Consider the following 12085-nt stretch of genomic DNA (forward strand, 5'->3'; position numbering starts at 1 on the left):
CATGTGGGTCTGTAAAGGACTGCTCTTAACCTTGCCTAGCCAGGGTCAGATTAGATCCATAATTTGACATAGCTCCCATATAACCTATTTGACTTCTTGAGTAACTTCGGAAAGCTTATTCTTATGTATTTATTTGCCATCTGACTATTAAAATAAACCATGCAGACAAATTGACAAACGCGATCCATGGTGGAGGATCTATAAGGTTCGGCCCGGCCGAACTTAAAAATCGGAAAATTTGTACAAGTTGACAACTCAATATCATCCTATGGTGGTGGGCATAAAAATAGGTCTTTCAAACAAGTTGTTCAAATTATCACCATTTTATTCTTCATTATAAGGGAACTTAACGCTGTAGTTTGCAGTTTTCTGTTATCTCTTGATTGACGTTTAATTGCGGTTGCAACAATGTTTACAATTCAAATAGGTGAATGCATTGACTCAAAGAAATTCATTTGTTATTTGATGTAGAAACAAATTCAAAGGGTTCTACAATGTTTATACCCTTTACCATAGGTTTAGGGATATGCAAATATGCCTGATTGTACTGAATTTAGGTTTGTATCCCGCCCAAAAGATTGAGAAATTTTACTACCTCTTCTAGACCTAATACCATTGCCTCTCCCAACCCGAGATCGGTATGGAGTATCAGACTCCGGAGCCCTGGTTGAGATTATTGAGTCAGATTTGAGATCAGGCTTTAAACCCCTTAAATCCGTCGACCTGGTCTCTATAGTGCCGTAAATGAACGGACGACCTACAGCTCTAAGTCGATGGGAATTGCAAATGAGTCATAATTTAATTTAATTTAATATAATTTAATTTAGTTTAATTTAATTTAACTTAGTTTAATTTAATTTAATTTTATTTTACAAAAAATTTATAAATAGCAATTTTTTCTGGCTGTTTCTTAGATATCAAAGGAAAATTTCAACATTCTATTCAATGGAAATACTCGAATAACTGACTAGTAGTTAAACATATTCGTTGAATGGAACTGTTGCGTTTTTGTGCTGTTAAATGGCTATCGAAGAATCGAAACTATTTGAAAAATGGAATATTCATATACTAAACAGTGTCTTCATTGGTTTGACCTGCATTTCAATTGGCCTTGGAGTTTGCATGCGCTATGCCGAGGCTCAACTCTCACCTAGATTTATAGGGTTATTCCATTATGGTAAACTACCATTTAGGGCAGACACTAAATACCTTTCACTGCTGAAGGTGCCCAAATCATGGATGTGCCATTTTTATACATACGGTTTGATTTTATCCTGGTGGTCTATGTATCATGTTGTGCTAAGATTGTGTCTGCACAAGGATCTGCCTGAGTACATGGCAATGCTATTTGCTTATGCCGTGGGGGGTAGAAGGCAGCAGGTGCTAATCGAGTCCACAACATGTTTTATTGTGATTACTTTGATGTGTCTACAATGCACCAGACGCTGCTTTGAAACAAACTGCGTTCAAATTCTCTCCAGAAAAAGGCAATTAAATGTCCTTTATTATATCATAGGATATTTGCATTATTTTGGTATATTACTCATACCAATGATCAATGCTGAGGGATTTGTCGAAGGTAAAAGAAGTTGGTGTACTGTATTGCAGATTAAACGTTTGCATTTCATTTTCAGGTTCTAAACCATCTTCAATAAATCTTTTCAACATGCCTTTGGGCCATTACGTATGTATTTTGATGTTCCTCATGTGTTGGTGGTATCAATATCGTTCAAATATTATGCTGGTTAACTTTCGCAAAGATTACAAGACAGGCAAGGTGAAAACAGAAGAGTACATCCTACCCAGGGGTGGCCTCTTCGAGTATGTGTCTTCGCCCCATATGCTTTGCGAAGTTGGAATGTATATAGCCTTATTGGGATTCTTATATAGATTAACTACATGGTGGCTGGTAATTCTTTGGGTTGTTTCAAACCAGGTGAGTACGAATATGAATCTAAAGAATCATCAATTGTAGAGTTTCTTTTTTTTTATCAATTTCTGCAGATCTATGTAAGCGTTTCTTCGCACTCGTGGTATAAGAAAACCTTTGTCAACTATCCCAAAAAGCGAAAGGCTATATTTCCAATGATTCTCTAGCATCACATTGTTCTCCGAAGTTTGCTGAAGGCAGAAATTATCTAACATTTATTATCTTAATAATAGCAAATCTAAATAGCTCAGTTTATGTTTGAATGATTTTTAAGAAATAAAATCGTCTGGATATTTCAGGGGTTCAAAAAGGCATACTGAGGAATCGTTTTAGATGAAGATTTTTATCTATTTATGGACTTTGCTGGGTGACATTTGGGATGAGTTAGTTAGGTTAGGTTAGATTAGGATGATGCCACGACCTTATCATCTAGACATCCACGTTGGCCAGATTAAGGCCCATTACGATCGCTCATCTCCCTCTTCTCCTCTCTGAAGCCACCCAGACGAAAAAGCAAACGCCTTGATCCTACACGGATTTACGCCTCTCAGTTCTTCCAGTGCCTGAAAGAAAAATCCCAGTATCCTGTTTCTACTTTGACAAAGAGAGTGAAATCTGTCCTCCGAGGCGTCGGTCGCATGACCCCAGCGACAAATGTCATCATTTCTAATGCCAATACGAGACATATATTGGGTTGCCCAAATAGTAATTGCGGATTTTTCATATAGTGGGCGTTGACAAATTTTTTCAAAGCCTGTGTCAGTTCTCAGTTATCAGCTGTTACTTTTAGCTTGCTTTAGAAAAAAAGTGTAAAAAAGTATATTTGATTAAAGTTCATTCTAAGTTTTATTAAAAATGCATTTACTTTCTTTTAAAAAATCCTCAATTACTTTTTGGGCAACCCAATATTTACTTTGCATATTATGTCCTATTATAATTCTAATAACCATACTCAGATGTGCCTTTTCCATTGACAACAGACTAACTATGTTCGATTTCGAGCGTTAGTCCCACAGAAGCTTTTATTTGCTCACCTCAGGCTGTTGAATTCCAGCGATTTTATCGGACGCCCCGGTAGCCGAGTTGGTAGCGTGCTTGGAGTACCAGTGCAGGGGTCGTGGGTTCGATTCCCACCAGAAGCCTTGGTCTGTCGCTACTGTGGCATCACAATGGTCTTAAATTGTCTGAGTGAGTCTGTAAAGGACTGTCACTCTTACCTAACCTTACCATGTATCCTTATAATGCTCCTTAATTTTATGGAAAATTTTCCATAGTGGTGGGTACGCATCCATTATTGACACAAGAGCAAAGCTTGTAACCGATCTCACAAGCATGTCCGCCTTCTCATTTCCTATGATATCCCTATGTCCGGGAACCCAGCATAAAGCCAGTTAATAATTCCTCTGAAGACAACATCGACCCAAAATCTTAGATCTTATACTCGTGCCATCTAAAGCCTTTAATGCTGCTTGACTATCGCTGTAGATACAGATGTTAGATCGATCTATACCTCTTGACATCACTATAACTGCCGCCCTAGTTAACGCAAAGAACTCTGCCTGGAAAATGCTGCAGTCATCACGCATTCGCAAAGAGGCGTTGGTAACAAATTCACCGCATTATGTGCCGCAACCGGTCCCGTTCTCCATCTTAGATCCATCTGTAAATATATTAATATCCGTAAAACTAATTCGACGCTTTAGCCATTCCGTCAAGTCAGGTATCCTTATATATTGTCGGCTCTCTACTATTTCCGTCCCTACTTGTAAGTCCGTCTGCAGTTCTTTCAATGTGCTGTCCAGTCTACGGGTATGTCTTACCAAGATATATTCATTTACATTTTATTTCATTTAGTGCCCCCATAGCCCTAGTCATGAATCTCAAGGCAACCCTATTAACCCTGTCTAGATCGCGCACATGTGTTCCTTTATCCGTCTCCGGGCACCAAACATACGTCAGAACTGACCTTACCACCGCCCAGTACAGCCAGTGGGTTGACGCACTGGCTGTACTGACCCCACTTACTTCCTATAAGCTTCTGACAGGAGTAAAGGTCCGCAAAGGACTTCTTTACCCCCGAGGCTCTGTTCAAGTTCCAGTCCAATTTACTTTCAGGAATAACGCCATGAAATTTAGCCGATTTAGCCTACTCCAAAGTAAGTTCGAACTTCGGAATCCTTCTCTTCTGTATGAACAAGACAAGTTCCGTCTTCCTAGGATTCACCCTTAGCCCGCAATTCGGGGCCCAACACGCCGTGCACCCAAGATCACCACTAAGAATGTCTGACATTTGCAATTTGCAAATTTTGCCCATGAACACTCCATTAAATACAGGGGCAAACTTCTAACATATGAATGAGTGCTGTCCGATTCAAGTTTAAGCTCAATGATAAGGGGCCTCCTTTTTATAGCCGAGCCTGAACGGCGTGCCGCAATGCGACACCACATTGTGGAGAAGTTTATACATGGCTGTCATGCCGAATGGTACAGTACCTCACAAATGCCGCCAGCATAAGGAAACGATGACCACTGCTGAAAATTTTTTCTGATTTTTTCGCCAGGATTCGAACCTAGGCGTTCAGCGTCATAGGCGAACATGCTAACCTCTATAGTGTCTAGAAATTTACCCGTAGCAAGAATGACAAGGTCATCTGCATAATCCCATACCTTCACCCCTTTCGCCTACAATCACATAAACTACAAGAATCCATAGCAGCGTTGAAATGACGACGCCCTGACGACGTCGCTATACAAAAGCATTCTCCAAACTATCATCCACACCTGCACCCCGTAACGTCCGCTCAATAGCAGACACATGCACATTGTTAAAGAGTCCTTCAATATCCAAAAAAGTCGCCAACGTTAATTCATATCCAATGTCCTCTCAAGGTGATGTACCACACTATGCAGAACCCTTAACGTATGCATGCTGGCATCTAGAGAAGTATGAAAGGCACTCGTATGCCTCCGAAAGGCACTCGTATGCCTCCGATAGACACTCGTATGCCTCCGATAGACACTCGTATGCCTCCTGTAGCATTTTCGGGTGTATGCCGTCCAGTTCAGGTGATTTGTAAGTAACAAGTCTCCTCGCCATATCAGCATCACCGTTCCCGCGCAATTATCATATCGATTTTGCACCTCCTTGATCTCACAGCCCGGAAAATGTGTCCCGAGCAAATGCAATAGAGTCGCACGAGGGGATTCGGTCCATTCCCCATCCGTCTTCTGCAGATAATCTTTGGTCATTACCTTCCGTAATCTTGAAGTATCCTTTATGTTTGAGAGTTCCTCGATCAACCTGACAAAGTCTTTCCTTTTGACCTATCTCAGTGCCTTCTTATAAATTCGAAACTAATCCTTCTAAACTTCCCATAAATCCACGTCTCCCTCTGCCACTTGCCGCATTGAGTGCCCTCCTCGCATCCTTCCTAAGTTCCCTTAGATTCCTGTTCCACCTTCTATTGTTCTTCTTCGACAAGCCGATTTAAAATCCGACGTCATTTGGAACTCCAGGGCCTGAACCTAGAGATCTATATACTCAACGCCACGAATCCCAATTGGAATATTTTTTACCTTTCTACCAACTGACGATCGATCTGTACCGTTCCCATCGAGTCCCCCTGAGGTTCAAGTCTATGTTTATGAGGAGTACATCATTTGATGGACTATCCGGTTGGCTTTTGATGTGAGTGCGTATATGTGTCGCCGATTTACCAATTCTCAGCCAAATCTAGCAAAAAAGTTGGAAGAAGTCACATCGAAGGGCAATTTTTAAAGGAGTTTATTTTTATACCCTACAGCACTACTGTGATACAGAGAGAAAGCGAGACCCATTGAAAATTATACCAATCGACTCAGAATCACTTTCTGATCACTTTCGAGTCTTTTGCCTTGTCACTGTATCTTAATTTCCCATGAACATTCCATTCAGGAACAGGGGTTACCTCTCATATGCAATGAGTGCAATCCGATTAATGTTGTAAGCTCAATGATATGGGGTTTACGGCGAGTCCGAACGGCGTGCCGCATAGCGACACCATTTAGTAGAAAAGTTTTAACATGGCAGGATACCTCATAAATGTAGCCGGCGTTAGTATGGGGATAACCACCTCTAAAAAATTGTCTGATGTTCACGCCGGAATTTAAACCCAGGTGCTCGGCATCATAGGCGGGCATGCTAACCTCTGCGCCAAGGTGACCTCCTTGTCACTCAGCCTGCTGATAGGCAGAATGCCATTTCCATAGCCGATGGGAAATAAATAGAAGCTGTCCAACGAAGTAAGTAAAGTTGTTGGTTCCTTGCGTGAGACATAATTATGACACCTGAATACGCTCGGCTAGTTGCTGGCTTATGGCAACCGGTTGCCCAGTGGGTCTATGGCGCTAGCTGATATGTTCTTCCAATTTGGATTTATATTACATTAATAAGGCCATTTGTTAACCGATTCACATGAAATTTGGCACAAGTAGAGTTTTCAAAGAAATAGGCTCAGATTCGGATATAGCTCCCATATATATGTATCAATCGATTTTCACTTATAGAGAGTCAGCGTATTTCTTAACAGATTACTCAAAATATCTTCTTTTGTGATTTTTACAATGTGTGCCGATTTTGATTAAAATCGGACCAGATTTAGATATAGCTTCCATTTTTTCATTCGATTTTGACTAATGCTGCAATCCAGATTTAGATACATCTCCCATATTTTCGCCGATCCTCACAAAATTTGGCACAACGTTTTCTCAGACTCGACTTAAAAAAATAGGTTTCCTATTATTGAGCCTAAACTTGAATCGGATAACACTGATGGATATGTGAGAAGGTTGTCCATTGCACCTAAATGGAATGTTCGTGGGAGAACTTACTGCGGAATAACCTTTGTAAATCGTTCAAACTTATTAGCAGTTCGAGTTAACACTCCAATACTCGGTCCACATAATCGCCTAAAACTCTTGGAACGCCATTTCTTTAGACTTTGCCTAAATTGTCATAGAAACTAAGTCAAAGTCATAGAAGAATTACTTTGTCCTTCCCTATGGAAGACCTACCATTTCTCCACGACCAAGTCTTTCGTGCTGCTTGCCAGAGACTTTCATTAAACGCATTGTAGTGAAATTGCTGTGCCGTCCTTTGGTGAAAACCTTCGCCTTTTTGAGCTGGGAAATATCCCTCTTCCTCACCAAGAAGAGTTTTGAGACCATCCAGGGAGTGGGGATTCATCCAACGAATATACTTTGGGGGTCAATACAAGCTGCTGTTGTGAACCTTAGCACTAGCATGTCCTCAGTACACTCGCAGTTCATGATTTGAATGGCTAAATCCTATCCAGTATACAACACCTGTTCCAAGATCTGTTCGTTAATCAGATCATCCACTTGGGAGTGTTGATCTGGTAGAAACTCACCAGATGTACTGCTGGATTGTGCCTCCTGGCTTCTGGTCGTGGCATTAGAGGTGAGCATTTTAGTTCCTTTTAGTGATCGCTCCTTTTAGTTGCGTTCCACAAAAGGAACTAGTTCCTTTTCTTAGTTCCTTGGCTCCTTTTTCATTTGCGATCCCCTTTTTTGATTCCTTTATACAAAACAAAAAAAAAAACTTTGAATTTTGTTTTGAACCTTAAAATGTGTGGTTTTAGTTGTACAATTGAATTAAAAATTCATTTTTTGTAATTTGTTTTAAACAAGTACTAAGACTCGCTGCTGAAAAAAAACACGAATCAAAGTGCATCAAAACAACTTAGATTTGTTTTTTAAAAAAAATATATATATGTGGATTCCACAAAAGAGGGCACCTCACCCTCTTTGGATGCCACCACGTTTCTTTATTTGTGCCACCACAAATAATTTATTTTCCTTTCACATAAATCACAACGTACACAGTTGTTGTCCATTAAAAAAGTTGATGCTTCTATTTTTTTTTTCTGTCAGCCAATGCACTGCATCATTGCGTTGGCGAGAGGAAATTAGGAATTAGAGGGGGGGAAAGGATGTAGTGCTTATTGACATTTGTCTTAAATCGTGGGATGTCAAAGTGGGTGGGAAAAACATTAGCCGGAAGTCGATTCCACATACGAACGATTCGGGCGAAATAAGAATTCTCTCTATAATGCACTGTGCGGTCTGCTGGCCAATCCATTACAAACGGGTGTGAGTTCCAGGAATAAGAAGACGAATATCAGACGAACACACACACCATGAAAGTACCTATAGAACAGCGCCAAACAACCCACATTACGACGATGATGAAGGCAGGCAATAGAGTTGGATACCCCACTGTCCCCAATCAACGCCATCGCTCTCCTCTGTACACGGTCCAGTAGCTCCAGGGATGATTTTGAAGCTCCAGCCCATACATGTGAGTTGTACTCCATTTTCGGCCTAATGAAAGTGGTGTAGATGTTAAGAAGATCAGACGGAGTGAAGTGATTCTTACACTGTTTAAGGAAGCCTAAACACTTGAATGCTTCTTTCGATACTTCGAATACATGTTTAGGCCAACGGACATCACTTTGTATTTTCATGCCCAGAACATCAAGAGCTTCTGATTGCTCAACATCTACACCGTTGATAGACAAAGATGAACGTAATGGGTCAGCGAATCGTTTGTGTGACAACAAGCAGCACTGAGTCTTCCGTGCATTAAAATCTACTCGATTCATTCGACCCCACTCAGAAATGGCCATCAAATCCTTGCAGAGTGTATCATCCATAACCCGCCTCTTGTGCTCAATCTCTCGAAGACTTGGCCTATGGTCGAATGACAGAGATTACTGTCATCCGCAAATGAGTAGATCGGATTCGATGTCTGACTCAAATGATCGTTGATGAAAATTGGAAAAAGAGAAGGAGAAAGAGTAGAGCCCTGGGGTACACCTGCGGTCAATTTATGCTCATTGGATGAGAACCCATCTACAATGACTCGAATAGTGCGATCTCTGAGAAAGCTCGAAATAAATCGAACGAAACCATTACCGACACCAAATGCGACAAGCTTTGATAGTAGTGCCAGACCCTATCAAATGCCTTGGAGATATCCAGAGCCACAACCTTACTCTCACCAAACTGGTGGATTGAGCGACTCCAACGTTGCGACAGAAATGCCATGAGGTCACCCGTAGAGCGATTTCTGCGGAACCCATTCTGGAGTCTCCGAAGTGAGAGCGCTGACGGGATCTTCCCTGAGTATTTGAAAACGGCTGTAACGTGGTTTCATCTACGGATGAGGAGGCCAGTAGCCCACAAATCTTAATACAATAATAATAAATCTCTGTCAGAGTACACAGTACAGGTTTTATTGTTAATGCATATGTCTACCGTCGGATTCAAGTTTAAACCTCCTCTTTATAACCGAGGGCCTACTTTTCTATATTGTGGACCAGGTCTAAAGTCGCATCGATACGGCCCAATTATCTCATTGACTTTAGGTTTTAAACTTTCACACAATATGCTCGAGAGTGTCTTGTATGCGATGGGGAGGTCTAAAGCCGCATTGACTTTAGGTTTTTAACTTTCACACTGTATGCTCGGGAGTATCATATAAGCAATGAGTAGCAGACTTATTCCTCTCTAGTTGGCACATACTGTCTAGTCTCCTTTCTTGTGTACGGCACATAGTATGCTGAGGTTCCAATCATCGGGGCATGCGTTCTTCTAGCCATATAGCGCTGGCGAGCTGATTCATACGCCCTTCTGACTAGGAGGTAAACATTCTATACATAATGCCATTATAGCATTTCCCAAAATTTTTGGGACGTAAACACAATCATGCGGAATTGATTTTTAATGATTTTAATAGCCCAGTGGATATTAAATACCTTTCCATAATATGAGATTCAATCAATCGTTACGAACTGATATGACAACAAACATTTAAGTAACAAAATTCTTTTCATTTACGTAGTTGGGTAAAAGTTTAAAATGTTAAAAGCACTAAAACAAGCGGTAGCGGTAAAATTATCTCTGTTTATATTTCTTGCGTTAGCAATTCGTACTGTGAATATAAGCGGTGTAAGTTCAGTTTAACAGAAGTTGAAAACCCAGCTAGGCGATGGAGTCTGGATGGAGTAAAAGAAAAGGTTGATGGGGGGGAAAGATTTTTATACAACTTGCATTCGCATACTGAAATTTTTCAGCAGCCATGCGGCCTAGAGAAAAATTTCCTATTTCCGGCATGTTTCATAATGCCGTGATAGGGTTTAAGACTCGAAAAGCGACGTATCAGATAGGCCTGTAAATAGAAAATGGTACATATTTATGTATTCATACAAACTCGGCCAAAAATTAAGACTTCTAAGGGCTCCAGAAGAAAAATTGGCAATCCTCTTATAGGGGCACTACATCATTTTATGTACTTATCTGTAATGCGGTTGTAAAAGTCTTATACGCTTAACTCTTATACTATTGTTGAAACAAATCGTTTTATATCTCATATCATTTTTCAGCATCCTCTATATATTGAGGATTTCTATTCGCATTCATTTATACCGGACGCTTTGAAAATTGACTATGAGGTCAAGCATCACATTAGCATATACTACAATGTCACCGCATTTCGTCCTTTCCCCGGTCAACTGCTACTGAATATGTTCATTCGAAAGTATAATGCTGTGCGGGGTCAGCCTTCACTGGATATATTGAAGAAACGCAATTTGGATTTTTGTACAACACTCGATCGTCAAAGAAATTTAACACCGGAGGCAAATGCTGCCAGGCCATTTCTATTGCAGGATACTTTTGTCACCTCCTGCCCGCTGGTGAATGGTTTCTATTACATTAAGAATGGCACCATACCGAACAGCATTTTGCCCTCTTTCGTAGATGCTGGCCGTTATATAATACACTTTGAATTGATACAGGTTGTCAATATGTTGGTAAAATTGACGAATTTACGATTTATTCTCAATATTAAGAAGAGCGATTATGAGAGTGAAGCCATCTACGATGATGAGTACAATGACGATGATTATGGAGAAGAAGAATACGAGGAAAACGAAGAAGAAGAGGAAGGAGAGGAAGATGGAGAAGGAAAAGGAAAAGAAGAGGGAGATGAAAATGGAGATGGAGAGAAAAATGGAGATGGAGAGAAAAATGGAGATGGAGAGGAAGAAAGTGAGGGAGAAGGGAAGGGAGAGGGAGAAGGAGATGAAAATGGAAATGGAGAAGAAGAAGGAAAGGGAGAAGGAGAAGGAAAGGGAGAAGGGGAAAGAGAGGGACAGGGAGAAGGAAATGGAGAAAGAGAAGGAAGGGGAGAAGGAGAGGGAAAGATAGAAGGATACGGACATGGAAATGGAGAAGGAGAAGGAAAGGGAGAAGGAGGAGCAGTGGGAGAAGGAAATGGAGATGAAGGGGAAGGAGAAGAAGATGAGGATGGTAAGCGAGATGGAGAAAAAGAAAAATCAGGTCAAAGCGAAAAAAAAGATCGCAGGCAGGAAGAGATAAAACGACAAGGCCAAGAAGAAGTAATTGCAGAAAATAATAAAAAAGTACAAGTAGTACACCGATCGAAAATCGGAGTAGAAAATGAAGAATTAGAAAAAAACGAAGGTGGAGAAAGAGACACAGCTGAAGAGGATATAAGTATAGAAAACCGGAAGGATGCTATGAAAGGAGCAAGTATGAAGGTAGAGAGGGGAACAGTGCAAAAACAAGAGCAGCGAAAAATGGAAGAAACGATTAAGATGTTAAACAAAAGGAAAATGAAAAAACACAAGCGGAAGAGAAGAAAGCAAAACAGTTGAGGTGCAAGAAAAACAAAATGAAATAATACAAGAAGAAGTTAAAGTAATAGAAGAAGTGGTTAAGACAAAGACGAAGATAGGAGAAATAACAGCTACCCAAGTTTTTTTTTAATGGCGACTTGACAACTTTGAATATAATTTGTGAACGCACTCTTACACTAATCATTGAACTGTCGCTGACAATTTATTCAATAAACTCAAGATATTCATCATGGTAAAGAAAACGAACTAACAACATCTGCATCAACTCTTCATCCACAAAGAATAACTGTTTGGTGAGGTTTGCATGTCGGCGTAGTCATTGGGCCATACTTCTGCGATGACAATGCCAATCGTTACGTTACCGGGAATGGACAACGCTACCGCAAAGAAGACCTGAACAACATGTGGTTTCAACAGAACAGTGCCACAAGCC

The 12085-nt window shown here is 40.5% G+C and overlaps 1 protein-coding gene across 1 annotated transcript; it reads left to right on the top strand.

Moving 5' to 3' along the window:
• The first annotated feature begins 1020 nt into the window (after positions 1–1020).
• LOC106086027 (polyprenol reductase-like) lies at positions 1021–2097 on the top strand. Its single transcript, XM_013250535.2, has 3 exons — positions 1021–1579; positions 1635–1936; positions 2005–2097. The coding sequence occupies exons 1-3, from the start codon at positions 1021–1023 to the stop codon at positions 2095–2097; spliced, it is 954 nt and encodes a 317-aa protein (XP_013105989.2).
• Positions 2098–12085: the final 9988 nt, after the last annotated feature.

Source organism: Stomoxys calcitrans, chromosome 1 (genome assembly GCF_963082655.1).
Source record: "Stomoxys calcitrans chromosome 1, idStoCalc2.1, whole genome shotgun sequence".
NCBI lineage: Eukaryota > Metazoa > Arthropoda > Insecta > Diptera > Muscidae > Stomoxys > Stomoxys calcitrans.